This window comes from Kogia breviceps, chromosome 17 (genome assembly GCF_026419965.1).
Source record: "Kogia breviceps isolate mKogBre1 chromosome 17, mKogBre1 haplotype 1, whole genome shotgun sequence".
Lineage (NCBI taxonomy): Eukaryota > Metazoa > Chordata > Mammalia > Artiodactyla > Physeteridae > Kogia > Kogia breviceps.
Window position 1 is genome coordinate 67937668 of NC_081326.1, and position 27264 is coordinate 67964931.

The 27264-nt window shown below is 49.2% G+C and overlaps 1 protein-coding gene across 3 annotated transcripts in view; it reads right to left on the reverse strand.

The window, feature by feature from the left end:
- ASAP1 (ArfGAP with SH3 domain, ankyrin repeat and PH domain 1) overlaps positions 1-27264 on the reverse strand; it is a 352190-nt gene that overhangs the window by 253991 nt on the left and 70935 nt on the right. For all 3 annotated transcript variants that reach the window (XM_059043152.2, XM_067017038.1, XM_059043147.2), the window contains one exon: positions 19998-20124. In XM_059043152.2, coding sequence (XP_058899135.1) covers positions 19998-20124 — 127 coding nt within the window. The remainder of the gene's footprint in view (positions 1-19997; positions 20125-27264) is intronic.

Genomic DNA, 27264 nt, shown 5'->3' on the forward strand with positions numbered 1-27264 from the left:
AGATGCTGGGAACCTTCTCAGCTGTTAAAGGACCGTGCCGTGGAAAAGACGGGGACAGATAATTTAGGTCCTGATGGAGAGCAAGTTGTAAGAGTCAGGTACAAGTCATCTCGAATAGAGCAAAAGGGGCGGCGGGGCAATGTGGTAAGTGGGGGAAAGGCAGGGCAGAGATGGTGAGCAGGGCCGTCACAAGGTCCAGCCTGGGGCAGTTCTCGCCCAACTGAAGGCAGTGTGCTATTTGATTAGTTTCTAGAATTTTTAGAGTTGTTTTTCCTTCCTGCCAAAACCACCTCAGGGCTCAAACACAAAACGAAATCAATTACTTAAAACACAATGCCATGATCAGTAAGTGCTGAAATCAATAAAAGCACTAATTTAAAGGGATGTGTCTCGTTCTGTGTCCTCAAGTGGGCAGTGACTGCACCGCTTAGGGCTGATGAGAAACCTCAATGGTCTGGAAAATGCAGTGGTTGATCTCCGAGATCTCTACGGCTCCTTCCGCCTCCGAAATGCCAAGATTACATGTTGAGCCTTAACCTCTTACAAGTCTTAAACCTCCTCCCCACTGTCTGGTTGATGCTACAGACAACACTTCTCCCACACTCCCCTTAACCTCAATGTTCCACACAGAGCCAGGGTCACCTCTGCCTAAATGCTTCAAGGCCCCTCACTGTGTGGATGTGTTCATTTGTTCATTTAAACAGGGTTCATCCTACTGGCTCCCAGGCTTTGGAGGTGAACAAATCAGTAAAACCATGTCCTGTCCTCAAAACAGTGACACGACAGGCTCAATACCAGTGTCTCCACGCAAAGAACAGGCTCAGCTGAGTGGCTGGAGGAGGGAATGACCCCAAATGAGTCCCTGTTTTCCAAGCATCCCACACAGTCGTGAGAAGAACGGGTGGCTGCAAGGCAAAGGGGAACTTCCCAGGGAATGAGGAGTAGGAGACCGACTGACACAGCAGTTTATCCTACAAGAGGGTCAAACAGGGTCAGGCTCTCAGGGAGCACCCACGGCTGCTTCAGAAAAACACAGAAATTAACTCACCCTGGGTAACAATTCGTGCTGGGTGTGGCTCAAGTCCCTCTCCCTTCCTACTATAACCTTTCTAGGGGAAAGGGCACGAGCAGAAATTGAATATCTGATGAAGAATATTTGCGTTATTCAATTCATATTCTGGTCTTCAATGCAGAAAATTATGTGTGTGTGTGTATTTTTTTTTAACTACAAATTTACAAATTCTCATTCCATGTCTACTTTTTTTTAACAAGCTCTAAAGCCTAAGGCAGTGGTGTGACACCAAGGAGTTGAACAGATCTGGGCTGAAACTTAGCTCTGCCATAAACCAGCTGTGTAACTGGAGCATTTGCTGATGTTCTCGGTGCGTCTATTCTCTCCTATGAAGTGCAGAAACTCTTGCGAAGCTGTCTTAAGAATGAGAAATCTGTGAAGAACTTCGCACAGTACTAGGCTCCAAAGGAAAGCTTAATAAATTGTAGATATTATAAAATTATAATGGCTCCTGAACGCTTCTAAAGACTGTCAAGCATGGCAATGGATGCTGAAAACATTTCCAGAAGGCTACCTCGTAGAATCCCAGGGCTTGTATTTCTTTTTTTCTTTTTAGAGGGGCTTGTTACAGACTGGGTTTGTGTTTTGCTTTGCTTTAACCAATATTTAGTGCGACTCAGTGAGGCCAAAAGGTTCTGGGGGTGCTAACAGATCAGACTAAGTCACTAAGTCAAGTGACACGACGCGTTATTGCAGGAAGCGAATTCGACACTGAATTCCCAACCCACAGCTCCAGCGTAAAGCACACCCACCACCCACAGCATGCCTGGGTAGGCGCAGAGCAACAGGAGGGCCACCCCAAATGGATGTATGATCCTGGGTCACTATGTCAAGCTCCTGCCCATCACTCACGCCTGCAAGGGTAAGTCTCGGGAAGCGTCCAGCGTCCCGCGTCAGGAGGAGACGTGACCAAGCAGCAGGTGTGGGATCTTGGGTAAGAACTGCAACGCGCAGCGGGTTAAGAGCGGAAACCTGGAGACCAGACAGATGTCAGTCTGAACCTTGGCTCTTTCCCTTCAGCAGCACAACGTGAGCCAGGAAACTACCCACTGCCCAGCCCCAGGCTCCTCATCCGAAAATTCAAGTATTACCTACATCACAGATCTGTTGTGAAGATCAAATGATAAAATACATATCAAGAGCCCGGCTAAGGTTGATGCCAAGATTAAATTATGCAACATGTTAACGGCCCAGCCCAATACCAGACATACACCAGGTAATCAGGGTTCAGGCACCAAGGGATCACTAACAGGCTTTAGGAAATTCTTGGAAACAAAAAGGGGAAGAGGAAAGCATTTGTTTATGTAATAATTTATTAACAAATAAAAGGGGGCAGTAACAAACCAGGGATTCAAACTAAGAGACTCAGGGAACTTGGCATTATTCCTAAGGGTTCACTGGACTGATATATGGGGAGAGACAGGCAGCTACGCTGTAAGGTGTAAGCGGATCCCCCTGCTCAACACCTCAGCTACCTCCCAACTGCCTCCACAAGGCGCCTGAAAGCCCACGTTCTGCTGGGTCAGGGCATCATGAACCTCCTTTAGGCAGGAGGTACACACAACTCCGGGACAGGCAAGCTGCTGCAATGCCTCATCAGGCTTTAACACCTGTGAGGGAACAGCCTCAGTGAAACTGTCTTCCAGGAGAGTTAGCTGAAAGCAGCCTTTGGTAGGGAAGATATCAGTCCTGAGCCAGGACAATCTCGATGCGGGGTGGGGAGGAGAACGTCCTGGAACCCTAAGAGGAGACAAGAAGTCTTAAAGGGGCAAGAAGGCTGAAGAAGGGTATGGGGGAGGGTAACACCAGTCATGAAAAGACCGTGGGCCTCAGACACACAAACCCCAGCTTCCCCCACTGACTGCACACCTTGGTCAAGCCGCCCCATTTCCCTGTGCTCAATTTCCTCACCTGTAAAATGAAGTTAATCCTGCTCACTTTCCAGATGCCCTGAGGACTCTGTAAGGCGCCGCAAGTAAAGTACTCAGTGAGCGTGGAGCCCAGAACGTTGCACCGAGGGTCGACCCTGGCTTGAAGAGGTCTACGCTAAGCTACTGATACAATCCCAAGGGAAGAATGCTCCAGAAAGCCACTGCTTGCGTTCCCTGGGGAAGCAGAGGCCCAACACATTCAGAGGCATTCTAAGACTTACGGGCCTCTCTGAAACCTTCAGAGCTGAGAAAACACCAGCCCACGAAAACACTAGCGGTGGGGTTTCCAGGTTAACCCGGGAAAACCTTATGAGCCCAACACGTAACAATTCACATGACGAAGAGATGGGGCTGTCACCAGGCCAGAGACAACTCAAGGACATCTGAACTACAGCTTGGCTTCTTGAAAAAACTAGGTGCCAACTCTCAGACAGGACGAGGTGCTTTTGGCACCTTCCTCCCCTCGGGTTACTCCCAAGGCCCTGGCCCCAGCGCCCCATCAGGCCCACCCAACTTCTAGAGGAGCCCCTTGCTCCAAAACACACCCCCCGGCAGCTACTTCTCAGCCAAGTGGTAGGTTGGAAACAGTCCAACTAGCTAATTCACAACCACGTGTCAAGGATGTGGCAGCACTTGGGTCTACAGAAGATACTCACTGACCCCAGGGAGCTTCTCAGCTAGAGAAATGGCCCGTGGCGCTAACTCGGGACGTGAAACCGTCCAGGCAGCAGAGGAGAAAGGAGAGGAGCTACCCGGGCCGGGTGACACCCTGGCAAGGAGTCCAATGGACTCCATGTCTGTTTCCTACACATCCCCCCCCTTTCCTTAGTGAATGAGATTTCTGTACTCCTGAAGCCATGAGGATCAGGCCTTCACAAACTTATTTCCATGGTAAGCGGGGATTTGGGCAGGGAGGCTACGGAAGGCAAAGAAGTCACCACTAAGGACTGGAGGGCTGACAGGGCGGAGCTGCCCACTTCCCCACGACACTGAGATGACACGGGCGCTTGGCCCTCCATCCACTCTGCTCCGCAAACAGCGTGAAAACAGCCACGCTGGCTCCTTCGCCTCTTCACACTCACGGTAACTTCTGGTGCACCAACACCCGGGAGAGGGCAACAGCACACCCGGAGGCCAAGCCTTCCCTCTGGAGAAACCTTAAAGCCAAGGCCTCACTCAGTGCCGTCCCTGTGTGGGGAAGAAGCTCGTTCACAGGCTGCCCAGGGCTTGGGGGGCAGGTAATGTCGCACGAGCCATCCTTCTGGGAGAATCTGGCTATATGACAACCATTTCAGAAATCTATGAACACACCTGGCTTTTGACCCAATAACTCCCCTCCTAGGAATCTAGCAACACTAGGGCAGATAACGACAGATGCATTCACACATTCACAGCTCTGTTTCTGCTGAGCCTGACTATCTAAAAACACAAACTCCTCAGTCGGGGGTAACTTAAGGGAAGGAGGGAAATGCCATTAACATAATGACGTGCCTTATAAAATGTTACTGAAGACTTTTTAATGATATGGGGAAATGCTCACAACGTTTTAAATGAAGGTAAGCAGGATGTAGATGAATCTGGAAGGAAAGCCGGAAGAGACAGCGGTGGTTTTCCCTGGCTGCTGGGATTATGGGTGACTTTCCAGTTTTCTTTTTTATGCTCTTCCTACTAGCTTTCTACAAAGGGAATACATTCCTTTTATTCTCAATATGAAAAAAATTATTGGGAACAAAAGTATGTTAAGAATAGACTGCAGGACAGGAACCATCATTGCCACTGGCAAGAGCAGTTTCAGTGGAATAATAAGGATGAAAGTCGGCTGAGGTCGATTCAAGAGAATGGAAAATGAGAAAGTGGAGGGAGTGAACAGAGACAACTCTTTTAAGGAGTTTTGCTATGAAAGGGAGCACAGAGGTGAGAGACATCAGGTACTATGGTACGTATATGTTCATGGGAAAGACGCAGTAGAAAGGGAAGGGCTGATGATGCAAGAGAGAGAGAAGGATCGTTGCAGGAGGAAGGCCCTTGAGTAGGTGAAGGAAAGGGGATGAGATCCAGTGCTCAAGATAAAGGGACTCAGGACAGGATGAGGATGGCTCAGCCACTTTCATGGGAGAAAAAGCCTAGTATATGGACTCAGACACAGGTCAGTGGGTAGATTTAGTGGCTGGAGGATAAGCAAGTTCTCTTCTGATTGCTTCTGTTTTCTCAATGAAATGAGAACAATGCCATCCGCTGACAGTGAAAAGGGGAGAGTAATGGAGGTCTGAATGGAGAGAAGAGGTAGGAAAGAGTCCTCCTGAAGAGTGGAAGAACAACATAAATAAGACAAAGAGTAGATTCTCCCTGCGGTGCTAGGACCCACCTGAGGTTTTCGTAAATTTAAAATGTGACGGGTTGGCAAATCCGGCTGTTGTTCTCTAGCCACATTCAACTACTTGGGTGTAGTCTCAAAGCAGAGGCAAAGGTGCATCCGGCCAGTGTCGTGGCTTTGGAAGGTGGAGACAATACAAGGAGAGGGACAAGAGGGATGAGAGTGTACGGCAGGGCAACTGCACAACTGACCAGTCACGGGGCAAAAAGGGGGATGAAGCTACGAGGGGGCGAGGAGCAGTGGACGGGTCGCAGAGCAGCATCGGTGGACTGGAGGCCCCGATGCGGTCAAAGAGCTGGTCGGGTCTGTAAATCAGTAGATGTGAGATGGACCAGTAGGTGTTGGCGAGGCGCCCAGAGAATGGGATGCTTGAAATAGAGACTTTGAAAGTGGTTCAGGAACACAACATTGTAAATCAACTATACTTCAGTAAAACTTTTAAAAAAATAAAAATAAAAAAGAATAGATTGCAGGGTTTCCCTGGTGGCACAGTGGTTAAGAATCCACCTGCCAATGCAGGGGACATGGGTTCGAGCCCTGGCCTGGGAAGATCCCACATGCCGTGGAGCAACCAAGCCCACGCGCTACAATTACTGAGCCTGCGCTCTAGAGCCCGCGAGCCACAACTACTGAAGCCCACACACCTAGAGCCCATGAGCCACAACTACTGAGCCTGCACTCTAGAGCCCGCAAGCCACAACTACTGAAGCCCGCGCACCTAGAGCCCGTGCTCTGCAACAAGAGAAGCCACTGCAACGAGAAGCCCACACACCGCAGGGAAGAGGAAACCCCGCTCGCCGCAACTAGAGAAAGCCTGCACGCAGCAACAAAGACCCAAGGCAGCCAAAAACAAATAAAAAATAAAATAAATTTGTTTTTTTTAAAAGAATAAGTTGTAGCCTAACACAACACTATAAAGCAACTATACCCCAATAAAAATAAAAAAAAAAAAAAGAAGATTGTAGCACCTGTTAAATGACACCAGAGACACAAGCAGCGCTATCCAGACTATGGGAAATTGTATGGGACAAACAACTCTTTTCATCTACAAACAAATTACAAAGAAAAAAAAGAGGGGGTACCCACAGATTAAAGACATTTTACATACACGTCAAGTTGAACCTATGGATTGCATTTGGATCCTGGTTTGAACAAATCATAAAAAAAAAAAAGATAGCTGGGGAAATTTGAACACAATATTTAATGCTATATTGAGAAAATGTTCATTTTTTGATGTGATCATTATATTTATTGTGGTTCAGTGTGGCTGTTGTTTTTCAAGTCCGTATCTTTCAGAGATACACACTAAAATATGTATGGATGAAATGAAAGAATTTCTGGAATTGCTTCAAAAATCAAGGTGGGGGGTTTCCTTGGTGGCACAGTGGTTGGGAGTCCGCCTGCCAATGTGGGGGACACAGGTTCGTGCCCCGGTCCAGGAGGATCCCACATGCCACGGAGCGGCTGGGCCCGTGAGCCATGGCTGCTGGGCCTGTGCATCCGGAGCCTGTACTCCGCAACAGGAGAGGCCACAGCAGTGAGAGGCCCACGTACCGCAAAAAAAAAAAAAAAAAAAAAAATCAAGGTGGGGCGGTAGGGATAAAAACAAAACTGGCCAAAGCAGATCACTGTCAAAGCTGGGTGACAGGTACGTGGAAGATCCTACTGGTTTCTCTACTTTTGCATGTGTGAAAGTCACAAACAAACCAACAAACTAAAACAGAAACATGCCCAAAGTTAACTGAGCTGCTAAGGAAAAAAGAGACTACAAAAGCTATTTGTGTGTGTAGGGGGGAATCCAAGAATGCAAAGTATTACAAAATAGTCCAATAATAAAATCCATGTTCTTTTTTTTAAGTCAGAAGGTATTCTTTAAGTTAAAATACACCTGACAAAACATCCCATAGATCCACCTCTTTCAGATGGTGAGCTTTCCACGGGGCAGTGGGGTGGGAAACAACACACGAGACTGGACGGCAGAACTGTCCTTGAGCTTCAGCGTGCTACTTCTTCAGTCTTGTGACCTTTAACAAGTCATTTCAACTTTCTGAGCCTCCGTTTCCTCATCTGTCAAATGTGTTAAAAAGTGTTGTGGATGAAATGAGACACTACATATTCGTAAGCAGGTATAACAGAGTACAGAAGAGTTGCAGAGTAAACCCAGAGCACACCGCTCCGATTCACTCCTTACCATTTGTAAAGGAAAATCAGAGAGATCAACTCTTGTTGAAAATACCAATTCTCTTAGTAATCCCTCCGATACCATATCACAAACTGGCTGCCCCGGACAATGCATATAAATTATCCAAATTTAAATGCCTCCCATTCAACTTTAAGGAGACAAATCCAGAAGGGAAAATGCTTTCTCTTCCACTGGAATATGCAGGTCTTGTTTGTGTGTTTGTTTCCACTAAGAAAGTAAACACTAACCTGACTCTCTTCCTTTCCCTTGCACTTTGCAGCTAAATCACAGCAAAGTCAGTCTGGTTGGATGCGGGAAGGGTTTGGCTGCGGAGCCCCACAGACCTGGGTGTGATTCCTGGCTCCATTATTTATTAACTGGGTGACGCGAGGGTTTTAACACAGACAGTTATTTCTGTACTCAGGACAGAGCTGGGACTCAAAAAGTGAGAGCTGTCCCTGTTCCTGAAATTGCTAGCCTACTGAAAGACTGCAGGTTGCAGACACCAAAAATCCAGACCAAAAATTCAGCTTGGCATCCAAGGTCTGCCATGAACCTGTGGCAAGACCTCCAGGAAATTTAGCAATCGAGGGTTTTTTCCATTTGTTCTATGTAATTAGTAGGCATATAACTGAAGTCCAGAGAGGTAGACAGCAGCACTTGGAAAAGTTTTACCAGACCTACCCTCAACAATTATAAATCAAATGCAATTTCACTCTACCCTTCATTATTTTAGTCATATTTCTGAGTGACAGTAGGTAAAAGAAAAAGGGGCGGGCGGAGAGGGTATCCCTGGCCTCAAGGTACTTACTATCTACTAAAAGTGAATACATGTATGACCATGCATAAGTATATAATTTAGTTAATTAGCCAACTGGAGGGGAAAAAATGTGATTTCCATGACCACCCAGTGGTATTTAATATCTTGTCAGGAAGTTCTTATTCAACTCTAACCGAAATACCTCATGCTTCAGCTGAAGCCTATTTCATTAACATTCCATTCACAATATAAAGCATTTTTTCTTTAGGACGAGTCTGAGGTAGAAAGAGCGTGGACTGGTCTGAATCCTCTCTAAGCCGAGCCTGTCATCTGTAAAACGGGCAACAGTGCCCACCCCCCAGAGCTGCTGGAAGTGCTGAATTAAGTGGCATGATGTGTGTAAGGCATCCAACACAGTGCCCAGCGTAGAGGAGGTGCTTAACTGTAGTGCTGGCGGATTGGGAATTTGTTCAAACTCTTTTACTCAAAATGCAGAAGCCTTGGGACAGTGACAACGTTCTTTGACTTGGCACCATTTTATTTACTGGGAGGCAGTGCTTTCACTTGCATTGCTATGAAAAATATTACTACTATTAAAGCAGCAGCAGCTGCTAGGCCAGCAGCGAACGCTTATTTTGATTTGCACTTCGTGGAAATAAGGAGCATCTAATTTTATGTAAGTGCTATTAATGTGAATAAACATTACAAGGAAAAGGAAATGGGCTACATTTTTAAAGATGATTAATGAAACATAAAAGAAGACTCCCCACATTTGAAAACAGCAAAAACGCTCAAATTTTATTTTGTGTGTCACTGGTCCGTGAAGTCACTTAAATGGAAAGAAAGCTGCGGGCCCCCGTCAGACGTTTAAGCAGCTTCTGTTATTCGACACTGGGAGACAGCCAATCAGAGCAGCCCATTTCCCCAGCAGAGCCCAGCTGCCCTGCCGTATCTTCCATCCGCCCTGGGTATCTATGGGAGATTACTTCTGAGCACCTTGTCATCACCACGGGTTTAAACGGCAGTGAGGTGTTTCTCCTCCACCCACACCCTGTGTGGAATGTTGGTCTTTCTTGACCACATCAGGAAAGCTACAGTTAGGCAGCGCGCTGCCCGCAGCCCTGACCGCAGCCCTTCAAAGTGTCCCAAATGAATACAGAGCAGAGGGGTCACGGGGAGGCGAGACTTGCAGAGGGAAGGGCAGAGAATCTAACATCCCCAGGGCCGCTGGTGCGAGGCACAGGGCTGCTGCTGGCCCTCCTGACAGCCCTGCGAGGGAGGCACTGTCGTCTCCACGTGGCTCTCACTCCAGCGAAGGATGTCGACCGTGGGACCAGAAGACCAGACCCTCGTCCTGTCGCCCTGGCTGATCCGGGGTAGAGAGGGTGCTTCCCTACTCCCTTAGCTTTCTCTGAGGACCACCATCACGCCCCGTCCCTGCTGAAGAGGGACCACCTCCCACCTGATAGCCCCACCGAGCCACCAAAGCTGACTGCACTAGCGGTGGTCTCCTGACCCCAGCTGGCTGACAAGACCCCCCGTCCCATGTGTCCCAGCCAGGCACAGAGACTAAGCTGGTCGGGGGCACTAGAGGCAGGGCTGCCAATCTCTACCATTTGCTCAAGAGAATATCCTCACTTTCTACCATTCTTGCTCCTCGTGTTCCATAAAATACCCCCCATGAGTCCTTATAATAAACCCTCATTTTGCCTGAACTAGCTGTATTTTGTTTTCTTGCGGGGAGGCAGTCTGTTACTTCCAACAAAAGAGCCTAACACACTTGGGCTTTCTGGGTCTCAGCTTCCTCGTCCATAGAAAGCAGGAGACGGTCTCTAAGGCCTTTTCCAGCTCTGTCGAGTGTATCCCATAATAATACAGGGCACTGGGGACACAGCCGTCCTTGCCCTAGCTCCTGAGCACAATGCTACAGAAATACAAGGTATCCAGGCGCTATTAATAATAGAAAGAGCTTGGAAGAACTTATCTTTTTCTCCATCCAAATCACATCTGGCAGGGAAAGGGATGGTCTGGATGGACTCTGCTTTCTGTAAGAGTTGCTACGTGCAATGCAATCATCTTTGGGGCTTTACGTCCCCTGGGGCAAGAGGCTCTGATTTTGTTTTCCTAGCTTCTGGGTGGCTAAATTGGGTGCTGTCTTATCAAAGGCACACATATTCCAGTTCTTCTGGGAAAATTATACCATAGGCTTGGCGTTCAAATTCAGTTCTTACGTAAGTGACCACAAACAGCACCATGACACAGGGCTGCTGAGAAGGGGCTCCGGGCGGGAGGAACCCACTGTGAGCTCCCAGATTCCGTTAAGACCAAGCGGGGTCAAGGGCCTCCAGGTCTGACCTAACTCCTGCCCCACAAATAACGAAAATTCATCTTACTGACACTGAAAAGAAGTTATGGGGCTTCCCTGGGGGCACAGTGGTTAAGAATCCGCCTGCCAGTGCAGGGGACATGGGTTCGAGCCCTGGCCTGGGAAGATCCCACATGCCGCGGAGCAACTAAGCACGTGCGCCACAACTACTGAGCCCACGTGCCACAACTACTGAAGCCCACGCGCCTAGACCCTGTGCTCCACAACTAGAGAAGCCACTGCAATGAGAAGCCCACGCACCGCAACAAAGAGTAGCCCCCGCTCGCCGCAACTAGAGAAAGCCTGCGCACAGCAATGAAGACCCAACGCAGCCAAAAAATTTAAAAATAAAATAAAATAATAATCATTTAAAAAGGAAGTTATGAGGCACACAGAAATGCAAATTCAAGGGTAGATCCTTTTCTTTGAAGGCGGCTGCCTCCACACCAAAATAGAATTCCTTGTGGTCTCAGTGCTTCAAGCTGTCATCAGTAAAGCAAACAACCAAGCTGCCATGCTCTGTCCCAGTCAGGGCCAAGACATAAAGGCTTCCCCCAGCACCTCCCCACAAATGACCAAAACCAAATACCTGCATTTATTACGTAACAGAGAACGCGGCTCATTACCCCAAAGCCCCAGCAAAAATCAAAAAGGGCAGCACTGCCCCAGCTTTGAGGCACCAGTGGAGGGGATGTGGCAGAAGGAGGTCAGCGGGAAGGAAACAACGAATCAGCGGTGACACCAGGAAGCACGGACAGCAAGGCTGCACCGGCAGAGCCCCTGAGACCGGCCTGGGTCCGAGGAGGCAGCACTGGCCACTGGTTCCCTTACTTCACAGCAGTACCGCCAAGGGCCGAGTATAGAGTAAAACGGAGTTGACAGTCTATTTCAGATCAAGTTGGCTTTGACCGTGACCCCCGCAGTGGTCAACATGTTTCGTGCTGCCCTAGTCCTCCCTCTAGTCCCGTCTGCACCTCCACCCTCTGGCTCCTCCCAGGCACACAGCTGGCTCTGTCACTGACCTCATCACGCATCCATCCAAAATGACTCTACCGAGTCTCGTCCTCTAGGTCACACATTCAAGGGTCCAACCCAATGAACAATAAACAGCACCAACAGTGGCGGTAAGAACATCATTTAGAGAGCACCAACCGCGCCAGACGCGGCCCCGTGCGCTTCACGCACACTGACTCACTGAGAGGCAGGCACTACCCCCACGGGAACACCAAGACCCACCAAGCTTCAGTGACTTGCCTGACACACACCAGGAGATAACAGGGCTGCAATTAACCTCAGCAAGGGAACTTTGTCCTCCTCAAGCCAAATGTCACCGCTGGTTCACAGCGGAGAGAGCTCTGCCCGGCTCCCCGTCAAGGAATGCCTTTCACCTCCTTCCTCCTCGCCGCACGGGAGGAAGCCTGACTAATGCGACAGGTCAGACCTTGGCATTCACAGGGCCACATTTTACCAGTGACGCAGTCACCCGATGAGTGCCGCACTTGCATTACCTCCTTTAGTGCTCAAAACGATGCCATTTATTCATCGAATGAGGAAACCGAGGCTTAGGTGCAGAGTGATCCCTATCCAGCCCATCACTTACTCGCATTTAAATAATACATGTGGGAATGGCTGAGGCCAAGGTCTGCCTCTAGTCCCCAAATGACTGGGTTACATAAATGGAAACCACCTCTCTGAGGCTCCCTTGACTCCCAGACGTAAAGACAAAGGTCTGGGTAACGTCTGAACGTCCAACACCACAAACGCTTCCAATGAAAGCCTCCCGGCCCCACATCAGGGACGGCTGCTGCGGCTTCGCACAGCGGGTCATGTGAGAGCAGGACTTACCAGCAGAGCGGCTGGCAAGACCAGGCTCCCAAGTTCAGGTTCATTCTCCACTCCTTCTACCTGGAAGCAAGTTCTAGGGAACGACGCTGGAAAAGGCATCATCGCAAGAGCCACAGGGTCCCCCCCCCATCCCCCCCACCCGTGTACAACCAGCCTCCACAGCCCTTTGGGAGAGCAAAGTGCGAAGAGCCTGGGCTAGGAGTCAGGAGACTGGAATTCAAATCCCTGCCTAATTTCCTTCCTGTCTTTAGGTCTCCGTTTCCACCTCTGAAAGCAACACTACTAAACTAGATCTGTGTGGGTCCTTTTCCGTCATGAGCTTTCTCCCACCAGAATACAAAACTCGAAGCTCCTTCTAGCAAACCAAAAACAGCAATGAGAGAACATTTTGCTTCCCAGTTTTAGGAATCTATCACTGGCAATCCAAGTATCTGATCAGCAGGAGATAATCAGTGCTCCACCACCAAGCGGATGTACTTGAGCCAAAATCCAAGACAACTGGCGTGAGAAATATGCTGAACGACACTAGGAGAGGTGTCTATTAATTTTCCTGGGCCACTGCCAGTGGCTGTTGGACCCACATGGCAACTTCCACGGGCCCCTCAGAGACCAGACTCCTAGGCTGGCAAGCACCAGACTAGATCTTCTCCAAGGCCCCTTCAGCTCTGATGTCCAGAGTTCCCAGCACCCAGCCCAAAGGCAGGCCCGTGATGGGCAGGAAGCCCGAAGGCGGCCAGCCGGAGAGCCCCGCAGCACTCCAACCCAGAGCCGCGGTTCGTCAGCCAGGGCTGCAGGCAGCTCACAGGCAAAGACAGGTTAGTCAACAGTCCCAGACCAAGTATGCCAGGGTGGAGCTGGAAGCCACAGGGCCTTTTCCACTTCTGCCGAGCCCAGGGAGAACTGCTGGCAACACTGCCTCTAACTACAGAAGACAGAGATTTCAAGAGAGGTCCAACAAGAGGTCTCTTAAGAAGAGAGAAAAACAACTTTCCCTTTTTCTTCACTACCCCAAACTATCTTTGTGTGTGTGTCTCTCTCTGTGTCTCTGGCACTAGAAATCAAGTGGAGATAAGAAAAATAATCAGTGGACATCTGCAAGACAAAAGACAAACAAGCAAACAAAAACTAGCAGACAGGAAGCACAAAAGAGTGAACTAGAGATGAAACAGAATGTCTTTCAGATCCAGAGATCCTGCATTCAGAGCATTCACTACTGTGTGACCTTGGGGAACACACTTTACCTCTCTGAGCCTTGGTTTATTCATAGGTAAAAGAATGATAAGAATGCTATCAGACAGGGATTTTATTAGATGGTAGAAGTGGACAACGTTTTTTAAACCCTAAGGATGTATATAAAAGGCAAACAGCATTAGCTTGGACTAGCCGGCTAACAGGTTTGAGCCTCGTTTTAGAGAGTATGAGTTCTGGTACATAAAGGAAGTGTCCTTCTCTCCTTGCTTCTATAGGCAAATGTATTCTTCACTCACTGGCCTTTGCTGGTTATGTCCAGAGAAAACTCACCCTAAGTACCTCGGGACTGAGGGTTGAGCCACAGAGCCCAGAATTCTGTGTGGGACGGTGGCATCCATCGGCATCGGCATGGGGATAGACCCATTCACCTTTTGTTGTTTTATCTTCAAGAGCTCAGGGACAAAGTAAGCACATATTCTTAACCTTAAGCAATGCAAAGGACCAACTTTGATTTTATCTAAACCTTTCCTGAGACTTGTTTTTTTTTAAGACTACAACCAAGTTTAGCAGCCGCTATATAAAGGAGCACTTCCTATTAAGTTTACCAGCTTTTAAAATTTAAGAGAAGTAATGCAATTGCATTCTAGGACACTGGGAGCTGAGGAACAAGGTCAGACTCCAAGCCCTGGCCATGCAGGTCCTACATGTGAGATTCCCTAGAACAACACTTGAGGACTTAAAAGCAGTTATCAAAGATTGATGACCTCTAGTCATCAGCATGGAAGAAGGTGCCCCAAAGAACGTGGATAGGGCTTCCCCGGTGGCGCAGTGGTTGAGAGTCCGCCTGCCGATGCAGGGGACGCGGGTTCGTGACCCGGTCCAGGAGGATCCCACATGCCGCAGAGCGGCTGGGCCCGTGAGCCATGGCCACTGAGTCTGCGCGTCCGGAGCCTGTGCTACGCAACGGGAGAGGCCACAACAGTGAGAGGCCCGCGTACCACCAAAAAAAAAGAACGTGGATAAAAATGAAACTTTCGTGGGGTGGGAGGAAACACATACAGATGAAGTCTGACTGGCATGCATGGAAACACTATAGATATGGGAGTAATTCCCAAATCCACTACTTAGCGTTTGTGTGGTGTTGGACAAAAGCCTGAACTGTCATAAGATGAGGTCAATGGTAATAGTAGGGTAAACGTCAGCATGAAACAACAGTGTATGAGGCTGGCACAGCTGGTCACTACTGTTATTTTTGGAACAGGCCTTGATAAGGAACCTCCATTCCACATTTTCATTCATTTCTTCATTTAGTCAAACATTTCTATGCCTTCAGAAAGGACTGAACACCTCATCTGCCCCTGCTAACACAAGCCAGCCTCTGATGCAAGACCCACACTTGACTGAAAACCCCCTTAACAAAACTTTTAGACTGTTGAGGGCAGGGCTGTTCATCTTAGAATGCCCAGGGTCCAGCACACTTCAGGGCATGTGTATGGACCATTTGTACGTTGACTGGACGAGTGATTTAGCTTGTGTCACAGGATAATGCCCTATGTTATTTCCCCCACCTACGAGCTGCCCCTTTCTACCCTATTAAGAGTGATGGCCCAACTGAGCTCTCTGTCCAAGACCATCAGAATCTCTGTAACCTAATCCAGGTAGCACCGCCCCCCATACCTCCACTAGGCTGTACACAGCAAGCACTCCCCCCAAATATGCTGAGTGAAGGCTGTTCCTAGATAATGCCAAATAAGTTCCCGCATTTGAATCTGAAAAACCACACGCAAATCTGTGAAAGAACAGGGGAGAAAAATTAGTGCATTTAAGTATTACCTTGAAGAACTCCCTGGAACGTGAACATGAAGAAAAACCAAGCCACCTAGGAACTTAGGTACCTCTGTTTCATGAGACCAAAATGAGAAGGGACAATAAAAGTGAAGCCTCCTTGGGACTTCCCTGGTGCCGCAGTGGTTAAGAATCCACCTACCAATGCGGGGGACACGGGTTTGAGCCCTGGTCCGGGAAGATCCCACATGCCGCGGAGCAGCTAAGCCCATGTGCCACAACTACTGAGCTTGCGCTCTAAAGTCCATGAGCCACAGCTAGAGAAAGCCCGTGCGCAGCAACGAAGACCCAACACAGCCTAAAATAAATATATTTTTTTTAAGTGACGCCTCCTAAGTTCTCTACAAAACCCCTGGAATATGTCTTTGTAGACATGTAGAACGTCTACTTTATGTCTTAACTGTTTAGGATTTCCTAACTCATTTACTTACTAGCTATTTGACCTTGGAGACAAATCACTTCATCACTTCATCTCAGTTTTCTTCTCTGTAAGATGGAGGTAACAGCTGTCCCTCCTTCATAAAGCCCGTATGAGGGTTAAGTGTGATCACGCGTGCCCTGTGTCTTCAATGCGCCTGGTACAGAGCAGCTGCTCAATAAATGGGCAGAGCATGCCTCCTCCACCGTCACCAAAGATAAAAGTGCTGGGCCAATACTAAATAACCAAGCTAACCTTCGTGTTATCATATTGGACTCTCCCCGTCACCAAGCACTAAGTATGGACCGATCTAAGCCTTTAAATGTAGAGTCTGTCCTACTCTCTCCCCCGACAGTGGTCCTGGAATGGGCCTGCTTGCTCCCTTCTTGGGAAAGCCCTGCCTTCTCCTAGTCATTGACTCATCATTTCCAAACGGTCACAAGTCAAATGGCACACATCAGTGTGCTCTGGTTGCTGAATAAGCAAAACACTGCCTTTTTGCTGGGAAAACACTCACACACCAGCATGAAACCTTGGCAGCCCATCCGCTCTTGCCTCTCAAAAGCAGCCACTCATTGCGTGCCAGCCACGCCATGACTTCCAGCGTCATGTGGGACCCTTTGCCCCCAAAGGTGAAGCCCAAAAGTAAACTCTTTTCCTTTTTTACCACATATTTCTGACCCAGCTCCTTGAGTGCACATCACAGAGAGATGAAAACAAAAGCACCAACATCTGCAAAGCACAGAACTCTTTGCTGACAGGACACAGCAAAAGGGAGAGTGTGGGCTAATTTGGGGTTCCAAGCTAGGAGATCTAATACAATCTTTTAGCTGAGACTTAGGAATCCAAAGAGCAAAAAAGTTCATAAATAAATAGGAAGACAATTAGTAGAACTGGAAAAAGATTTTTTAAAAAATTCTAAGCGGCCCAAATTAATTCCTATTCCTGAGTTTCCACATCACCAAAAGTACCCAAAAGTTCTATTCCTAAGAATAACCACACGATAACACAAACAGCGCTCTTCAAGTTTCCATATATCTCACTCATGAAGCCTAGGCCAACAAGACTTCATGGTCGGCCCCAAAACTTTTCCTTATGTTTTGAGGATAACAACCTTAAGCCCCAGAATTCTTTTTTTGATTAATTAATTTATTTTTTGGCTGCATTGGGTCTTCATTGCTGCGTGAGGGCTTTTCTCTGGTTGCAGCAAGTGGGGTCTACTCTTTGTTGCGGTGTGCGGGCTTCTCATTGCAGTGGCTTTTCTTGCAAAGCAACGGGCTCTAGGTGCGCAGGCTTCAGTAGTTGAGGCTCAGTAGTTGTGGCTCGTGGACTCTAGAGCTCAGGCTCAGTAGTTGTGGCGCACAGGCTTAGTTGCTCCGCGGCACGTGGGATCTTCCCAGACCGGGGCTCGAACCTGTGTCCCCTGCATTGGCAGGTAGATCCTTAACCACTGTGCCACCAGGGAAGTCCTAAGCCCCATAATTTTTAAGAACTGAATTCTGATCCACTCAAGACATTTATACTAATGTACCTCTTCCACATATGTAAGCTCAGGTGGGGGGATTTAAAAATCCAACTGTGGTGATTATCTATCAATTAAGAAACTAAAGGGCATATTTCACATTTATGCTAAAGGCAATCACTCACGAGTCCAACGTCATGGAATACAATTCAATAGTTAGAAGGTGCAGACTGAAGTCAATGACTTCTTCACCAGGACTGCACTTGAGTTCAGAAAAACAGTTACAAAATTATTGTGCCACTCTCTATGAAACATTCATTGTGATATTTTTGAGAACATATCAACGTACTCCAATATGACACTTCTAAACTTCCAGCCTGGGTCCAAGTCCTTCTCAAGTTCATAGGTGACCAAGTTTGTATTATCACCGGGTCTGTTTTTCTATCTAACCTTGCAAAACAATATTCCTCGCCAAAAAAATGTATCTGCTGTATTTGCTGTTAAATTTAGTAACCTCAAATGAAGATCAAGAGCAGCTGCATTTAATTTTAAAACATTAACCCTATCCTCTGATGTGGCCGCAAAATGTGGGCACATACCCCTACAAACAGCATCACCAACTATATACTTACCCTTATCACACCCCACACAAACAGAATACAGTGACACTATCTGAATGTGCAGAAAGGGAAAGTTAAAATAATAAACAGCTCTATTAGCAGGCACTGAAGAACTTCTCTAGAAGAAAAATAACCGCTCAGTCTAAACGATGTCACAGCCTTTAGAAGCATATACAATTAGTACAGAAGAAGGATGAAAAATGCTCCCATATCAGCATGTTTCAATTTATCACAATCAAGTGAAGGACAGACTTGTCATAGGGTTGAATGCCTGGCAAGTCCGTTTAATCCCGGACACCAAACATCAGGCTGCTGCAACAGACAGGCAGACAGTTGACAAAAACAAAAACAAAACAAAGAAGAGAGCCATTTACCTCTGGCTTTCCAACAAATCTAGTTAGATGGTATTTCTCCAGCTGAATTTCAAAATTCAGTTCAATAACCCAACATTAACTTCAGAGAGACTCCAGAAGCAACCTCAACTGGCATAAAACATTCAGACTAATTTGCAGCATCAGGCCAGCAAAACAGGACCCAGCACTAGCAGGAACGTCTCCCCTCCTAAAATTTAGGGCCCCTGGGCTTCTGAACACCAGTTCTGCTTGTAACCTGACCCAGAGCGAGTATCAAAGCCTGAATCAAGAGCAGTTTGCCCACAGAAGCCCAAGCTTCTTAATGTTACAGAGAGGGAGCCATGGTGAGCTTAAAACAGAAAGAGCTTCCCAAACCTCAAGTAAACCAACCACACAATAATAATCTACGCAGGGAAAATGATCTGCCTTCCTAACTTCCCCCAATGCTGTCTTTTTCAGTTGAAATAGGTTTGGCTTCTTTGGAGGGTAGTGGTGCTTTACGGCACTTACAGATGGTGCAGAGTTCCAGGGCAAATGCCTATTTTTATGGCGGTTCGGAGGCTTCTGCAGCTCCTGGGCTTGTGGGTTCCTCCTTACCTACCCACTCTGCCCGATCACTAATTCACTTAAAATTTTAAAGGAAACTGCTACACCCTTGGCTCTGCCCTGGGCACCCACAACCTCTCCCGGAGGACCCAGATAAGAGGAGCTGTTCTTTCTGCAGTCTCAGGCCTCCCTTCTTCCTGTCTAGCCAGCTCTTCCAGGCAGCATCAGCCTCGGGTCTGCATTCACAGCTTAGGAGTTCCCTGTGGGCAGATCCTGCTGGCGCAGCAGCCTCAAACCTAACCAAACCATCCAGCCAGGGGAGGAGGGTGAGGACCAGTCTGCACAGATATCTCTTTCCACCCAGGGCTTTAGGACTAGAAGTGAGGAATCTTGTGGGGGAGGCAGTCCCGGCCTGAGCCCCCTCTCATTCCTTTGGGTTTTTTCCACCGGCCCTCGCCCATGCAGCGAAGCCTGCCTGGCCAAGCCGGGCCTTGGAGAGCTGCATTCACTGACCATCTCCCAGTCCCTCACGAGTGACCTTGGCCACCGGCCTTCGCCTCCCTGCCCTCGGTGGTCTGACACCACCTACTTAGCGGGTTACGAGAGGGTCACAAGGATGTGGAAAGCGCCTAGAAGCCTGCCTGGCACCCAGGAAGGGCGCAAGAGAGGGAGAGGACTTCCCTCTTCTGCCTTGGGCTGTCCAGAGCCCGCTCAGTTCTCTCCCCACCTCCAGCTCCGGGGGAAGTGGGGCGGGGGCTGCACATCCGAAGTCCCCCGATCATCTGGGAGCGCGGTGGGCGGAGGGGGTCCCGGAGGGGGTGTGGCTCCCCAGGCCCCAACGTCCCCATCCTCCCCGGCTCGGAAATCGAAACAATCCAACTGCGAGGCGGCGGCCGCAAGGGGAGGCAGCGAGGCATCCCAGCGGGCGGGCCGGGGTCCCCGGCTGGGGAGCGGGGGCCGGGGTCCCCGGCTGGGGAGTGGGCGCCGGGGACGGGGTAGGGGGGATGCGCGGAGGGCACCGGCCCCGACCTACCTCCTCCAGCAGCGTCACGGTGTTCCTGCAGTTGTGCAGCCGCGTGGTGAAGCTGGACGTGGTGGGCGAGTTGTAGTCCTCGGTGGTCTCGGCGATAAACTCGGAGACGGAGATCTGGTCCGGCATCCTGCCGGGGAGGGCGAGACACAAGCGGGGGCGAGGGGTGAGTCACGGCGCAGGCTCCCGGGGCTGCGGGCCGGCCGGCGGCTCATGAACGCCCCGCGCGCAGCCCGCCACCCGCCGCCCGGCCTGGAGCGGCTCGAGATCCCGGCGGCGACAGCGGCGGCAGGAGAAAGGGCTGGCGGCCGAAGCAGGCGGCGGCGCTCGGCGCGGGGCCCTTCAAACTCCGAGCGGCGCGCGAGGCAGGGGGCTCTCGGGGACCCGCCTCCCTCTGCTCATGCCGGCGGCGGCGGGGGAGGGGACGCGGCGCTGCGCGGGGGCCCGGGCTGGGCAGGTCGGGGCGGCGGGCGCTGCCTCCTCACACGCTCTGACAGGCGGCGGCGCGGACACCGACTGACTTAGCACACACTCCCGCTGGCGGGCTGGCGGGAGGCGGGCGGCGCTCCCGCTAGTCACGGGGACAAACAAGGAAGTGCTCTGCGCACGCGCCGCCGGCCCCCCGCCCGCCACCGCCCCCGCCCCCGGTCCCGCCCCCGGCCCGGCCCCCGCCCGCGCGCGCCGCCGCCAGAGCCACGTTCCGACGCCCACTGCCGGGCGGGGGCTGCGAGAGGCGGCGGAAGCCCGCGTCCCCGGGCCGCCCCCGGAGCGGTTACTCCGGCGAGCTCGTTACGCGAATGTTTCGCAAGAAGGGGGACCAAAAAAAAGTTGTGCGCGTTCTTTTTTAGCCCCGTGTGGGTGCAGGAAGCGAGGGCCGGAGAGCCGCCTCCTGCTGCGAGGGCCGCGGGCCCGGCGACAGGGGCACGGGGCGGCCCCCGCGACCGCAGCGAGGAGCCGGCCCGGCGCCCGGGCTTGCAGCTGCCCGCTCGCCGGCTCCGGCCCTCACTCCCTTTCAGGGCGCTCACCGCCTTTGGAAGGCTAGTTTTGTGCAGTTTGCTTAAGTCGCTAAAATGCTAAGTGAAGACACATGAAGGGTTCTTTCTTTCCTATAATTTTCTTATCTTTCATTTGCATTGTTTTAAAACCTGAAGGCCAGACGAGGGTCGGGGGTGTAAAAGGCATTTCCCGAGGTGCAAATCGTGTACAACGCCAAGCAGATGCCAAATTTCAGCGGAAAAATTACCAACAGATTGCTCATTCCTCGGCCCTGGCAGATGGCTATTTTGCTCAATGTACTTAGTCCAAAGAATCCATTTAATTTCTCACCATTGATTGCGGATGAAATTGGTTTTGAAAAAAAAATAACTCTAGGCCCTTAGGAAGCGCCTCAGGATTGGCTCCTGTAATTGGAGCCAATGGGAGCCGCCTGGTAAACTCAGTTCCCAAATGCTCCCCCCTGGGCAGAAGGCTGGCCCCGGGGCCTCCCCTGGGATTGAGCTCCTGCCATCTTGTATGGTTGTCTTGTTGTCTGACAACCTTCCGCAGGGAGAGACCTTGTGGGGCCTGTCTTAGCATTGGGCCTGGGAGGGATTGTCGAATGAAAACGCATCTCCTCGCTCAACCGTCAATAACTATTTACTAAGGCCCTGCTACGTGCCCTGGAGATTCCGCAGTGACAATGAGCTGCTCTCCTGACCTTACCTTCTAGTAGGGAAACAGAAAAGCAATACTTCTGTAGTATAAAGTGGAGTACATATAGAGTAACAAAGTGATGCAGGTGCTATTGGTATAAGGAGTGTTCAGAGAAGGCCTCTCTGACAAGGTGACATCTTAAGCAGAAAAGAGAATGAGGGGCTGCCTCGTGCTGTTGGCTCTGCGATCTTGGCCTTCAGTTGCCTCCCAAGAAGAGGAAAGATGAGGGCACCAACCCCATGAGGCTGTTAAATGATAACGGATGAGAAAGTGCTTTTTGTGCACAGGAAAGCCATTGTGAGAGTTCCAGCTGTTTTGTCTACCTGTGCTGGCTGTCCTGAACCTGCACTGTGCCTTCAGGGACCTGCTCATTTATGTTAGGAAGGCAAGCATTTCAGCTAATGAAAGGAAGGCCTTGGTAAGGCAGCATACACCAATAAAGACTCTTCCCTGCCAAAGTGAGGTGTTGAGACATCACTTTTGAGAGGCATTCTAAAAATAAGTAAAGAAGCAAACAGGCACCCTCCTTCTCCTCATTCACACTTTAAAAGTTTGGTTTGCGACATACCAAGGCTGAGGTTCTGGGGAGACAGCCAAATGGCCACTGCAGGCCATTTAAGACCTGCACCCGGGGGCTTCCCTGCTGGTCCAGTGGTTAAGAATCCGCCTTCCAATGTAGGGGACACGGGTTCGATCCCTGGCCGGGGAAGGGACCATGGAGGCAACTAAGCCCGCGCTCGGCAATTACTGAGCCCAGGTGCTCTGGAGCCCATGCGCCACAACTAGAGAGAAGCCCGCGCACCACAGCAAAGAGCCCGCGTGCCGCAACTAAGACCCGACGCAGCCAAAAATAAATAAAATAAGTAAATATTTTTAAAAAAAGAAAAGACCTGCACCTGGAGGTCACTTGTTCATGTGCTGTTGTTGATAGACTGGCATATGAGCCACCAGAAGAAAATCCTGCCTCTTTTTCCATATACTAACTGGGTCATCCTGCATCTAGAAGGTTCTGTGACTGGAGCAAACATGGTTGCTACTAGCTTGGGCTAACTAAACTCTCTGAGCCCCAGTAACCACATGCTACCCCATATGCAGCAGTTGAGAGCCCGACACCCGGCACTTAGACTTCCATCCATTCCAGGAAGGCCTTCCTCTGGGCTGGAGATCAATGTAGACTCTTTGATTTTGCGTTATTTCTACTCTTCCCTCTATTCCAGGTTGTCATCGAATGCCTGTCACCTCCGCCGGGCTGGTAGCTGCTTCCATCCCATATGTATGGCTTAGAGTAAACACTCGATCAATATGAGCCATTATGAAAAGCCTAGAGTCGGTGAATAATTGCCTCAGTTCCAGGAGGCCTGGCTTCCAGAGCTTTCTTCTCCTAATAACTGATGCTCCCACCTTGGGCCTTGGTGCCATCACTTGTAAAATAAAGGGGTGGGTGTGTCAAAATGACCACACAGATCCCTCCCAGCTGGAGCTGAGTCTGTGCATCCCCTCAGCTCTACAGACGCAAGGAATAAGGATTGTTACGACAAGCTAAGCAAACTGCGATGGTCAACAGCGGGGATTTCTTTCTTGATGGAACTCACCAGAGTCCAGACTGCTGCCACCTATTGTTGTTTCAGTTTCATTTGAAGATTATGTTATATATATATATATATATATATATATATATATATGCTCCTCCTCCCCATCTCCTCCGGCCAAGAAAGGAGTATGTGAACAATGAGATATTGTGCCCGGGTAAATATATACCTCCTTAGACTGGGCTGCAATTAGAATTTCAAAGGTTCACACCTCCACCCACCATTTCTAGGGTTCATGGGCCATAATCCTTTTTAAATTTGAAACCATGCCCCGAAAACCATTCCTGGCTATCTTTTGCGAACACAGTGTGATGCAGGCAAAACTTAAATGCTGGATTCCTTTGTGCAGAGCTGCTCAGAAATACACAGGATCCCTTCCGGAGGCAGGAAGAATACACACACACACTCGTGCACACGTGTACACACGCTTGTGTGCACCCAGCTCTGGCTAAAGCACACACCTTCTTCGTTGCTGTCATCACCACCCCCCATCAAGCACCGTTCGGCACCCCGGACTCAACGTGCCTGTTTACTCTGAGCACTGCTGACCAAGCGAGAATGGTCCTTACAGAATACTTTTCTTCTTCTTGCAAAGCAGCGGTAAGAATGGTGATGGTTTATTTCCCTGGTCAGCAATGGCATTACTGACCCCACAGTCATCAGGCATTGTCTGAGTTCGGTTCCCAGTTGCAGGCTCCACTCATCCATCTGCCTGAGACCGAGGAGGTGCACTTACAAGATAGCTGACAATGCACCGGGGGGGGGGGGGGGGGTGGCAGAGAGGGGAGGGGGTGTGAAGTGCTCTCTGGGCACGAGAAACCAAGAGGAGCTACTGGTGCTCTGATCCACGGTGCTAGGCAGCGGCCCAAGCTGATGGGATGGAATTACAGCATTCCTCCAAGCCTCCCAGCGCCTTCATGGGACAGGGACGATGGGTGGTGTGGGAGGAGAATACGCTTTGTGTTAACTGGGACCTGGGATTGAATCTCTACTCTGTCACTTATTAGCCCTGTTTTCTCATCTGCAAAATTAGTGTAATAATAAAACTACTACACTACAGGTTGTGTTACGTGAAATAAAGTGAGAAGATATGGATAAAGCAGTTTGAATAATCAGCCAATGTTAGTTCCCTTTGAACTCCCTTTTTATATGAAGTATGACTATAAATACATCTTTTTTCATTCCAAGACTCAGATAGCTCCCTAAATTAGTCACCTGGAGGAGGAAAGAAGAGGGGTGAGGGGAGATTGCACAGTAATTCCCAAAGTCTGGGATCTCAGATTTGGGGGCCGTCTTTAGAGAGACCTTGCTTATTCTTGTAAGTATCCCTTGTGAGGTCAGATCCATGAGTGATGGATTTCGGAAGTAAATAAACAGTATCTAGAATCAAATAGGATGAATACTAATCAGGATCAGAACTGAATGGAGGCCACAAAATTAAAGCCTCATTTTCATGGAACACAGTTCCTATAAAGAGGATATTCTGACCAAGGCAACTTCTAGAGGACAGAACAGGGCATTTGTTTCATAATAGCATGAGTTATAGGCTGATTCTCATGAGGAAGACTTGGACTCACATCTCTACCACATAGCAGCTATTAGACCTCGTTAAAGTAATTCATGTCTCTGAGTCTCGGTTTTCACATCTGCAAAATGGGGGCAATGTTAGTAACTATCTCTTAGTGCTCTCAGGAGTCTATGAGCTAAAGCCCATAAAGTGCTTAACAGAGTCTGAGACATCATAAGTGCTTAACAGAGTCTGAGACATCATAAGTGGACAATACTTTTCAGGTATTATGGGAATATTGAAAGCCTTATCTGGAGATAAAAATTCTGATATTCCCCCCCCCCCAAAAAAAATTTACTGAGAACTGCAATATACCTGATGGTTCGCTACGTATAGCATTTTGGACACACATATCCTTCTTTAAGCTTCATGACAACTTTATAAGGTAAGTATGATTATCCTAAACTTACCGGAGAGAAACCCGAGGATACTGAGGTGTAGGACAGTATTGGGTCGGCCAAAAAATTTGTTCGGGTTCTTCGATAAGATGTTACGATCGAACATTTTGGCCAACCCCATACTTTCTGAGCTCCCGTCCTGGGCCAGGCACTTGCCCTGGTTGTTATATAGGCAGTGTCTGAATTCATCCACATAACAGTCATGACGTGGGAGCGTTGCAATAATGGAAACCAAGACACAAGGTGATCTCACTGCAAGTTAATGTCCCAGAGCCCAGCAGACGAAATCCAGGGCTTTTTCTACTGCCTGCAAAAATCAGGCTCTCGATGATACCTCTCACAGCGCTACTCCATTAGATGTCTTTCCCAACTCAGGCAACCAAAGAAAGTACTGCTGGTTCCTTATTTCACCTGATACCTTATTAATTTGTTTTCTATCATCTTAACAAAGTACAGGAAGAAAGGAAAGCAGTGCGGGGGGGGCAGGAGGAGGGAGGGGTGCATTGGATTCCACGTGGTTTACTGTCAGGCTCATGTTGCCATATTCGACCTACACTGCAGCCTGCTTCTCTCACGTGCCTTACATGAGTGCATCCCAAGTACGCTTATACTATTGCATGTAATAAAAAAAGAGCCTATTCTAGTCTCCAATGTACTTTACTTAAATACTCCAAGTAAAACCACTGGAGTGTTCTCAGTAAGTAAAGAGGAGAATATGGTTTGTTTGGAGACAGAAAACTAACTCTCTTGTTCCCTGACTGTTCCTTCTGAGGGAGATAAGGAAGCAAAGTCAGGCAGAGTGCTGGGGACCCAGAAGACTCAGAATCCTGGTGTAAATATCGACGGAGAGAACTCAGGAATATATTTCTGCTCTATCCTGTAAGAAAATTGTATCAACTAACAATTGCTGTGCTTACTCTATGCCCTGCACAATTCTGCATTGCGGCAGGCCTGCCCTCACTTCATACTCACAGCAACCACGTACAGCAGGCGCTGCTATTATCCCCATTTTACACCTGGGGGAAACCTGGAGCTTAGAGGTCACCTTGGCGAGTGGTGGAGCCAGATGACTGATCCGATTTCACAGCCACGTGATCAGCCTCCGGACAATGGGTCCAAAGCCCTAGGCTGATCTTCTTTTGGAGCCAATGTGTTATGTCTCTTCCTTCTGGGGAACTCATTACAAGCCCAACTCCAATGCAGGCTTGGCTGGTCTGGAGGGCACTCCTATTGCCCCATTCCTCCAGTTGGGATTAATCTTCACAGGGATGTTTGCAACGTAGCCTCTCTGACTTTGTGTGAAGGTTGCTGGCATCACTGGGAGGGACTTCAGACTCCCTACACATGGAGAGACGAGAACACCACCACCCCACCCCACCCCACCCACCGCCACCCCCCCACCCACCGCCACCCCCCCCAACCCCCACCCAGAGACAAATAACTCTCTTCGTGGTGGGGCTTGGCTCCCAACTCCATCTTCCTACTGAGTTTCCTGCACTACAGAATTCCCGGACTGTCAATCCTTGAGGGCACCAGGCGACTAAATTGTATCCTTATCTGTATCACCTACATCCCTGAAGACCTAAGGGAGGGACAAGAGATTCCTAGGGCCCCAGGCTTGGCATTTTACAAGCACCATCTCCCCCAATAGCCTCCTGAGGGACCACCCTGTCTGTTGAGAACTCAGGGACCTGCCCAATCGCCTCAAGGACGACAGTTAATAAACAGAGAACTGCTATTCACAGCGGGTCTGAAACCAAACCCTGCAGGCTCTCCCTTCCCCAGGGAAGGCGCTGCCTAGTACAGGTGCCCTGTGGACGCCTAATAAATGCGTTTTGGATTGAGCCAGATCTTTTTTATGAGCTACATCTTTTCTAATATAAGTAAAACAACATCCAGTGAAGAAAAATTGTGGTGTTACACGGGATTCTGAAAAATGAGAAACACTTAGAGAACATGCAGGTTTCTTTTCTTTTCCTTTTTTTTTTTTTTTTTTGATGAATTTGTCTCAGTTTCAGTTTCGT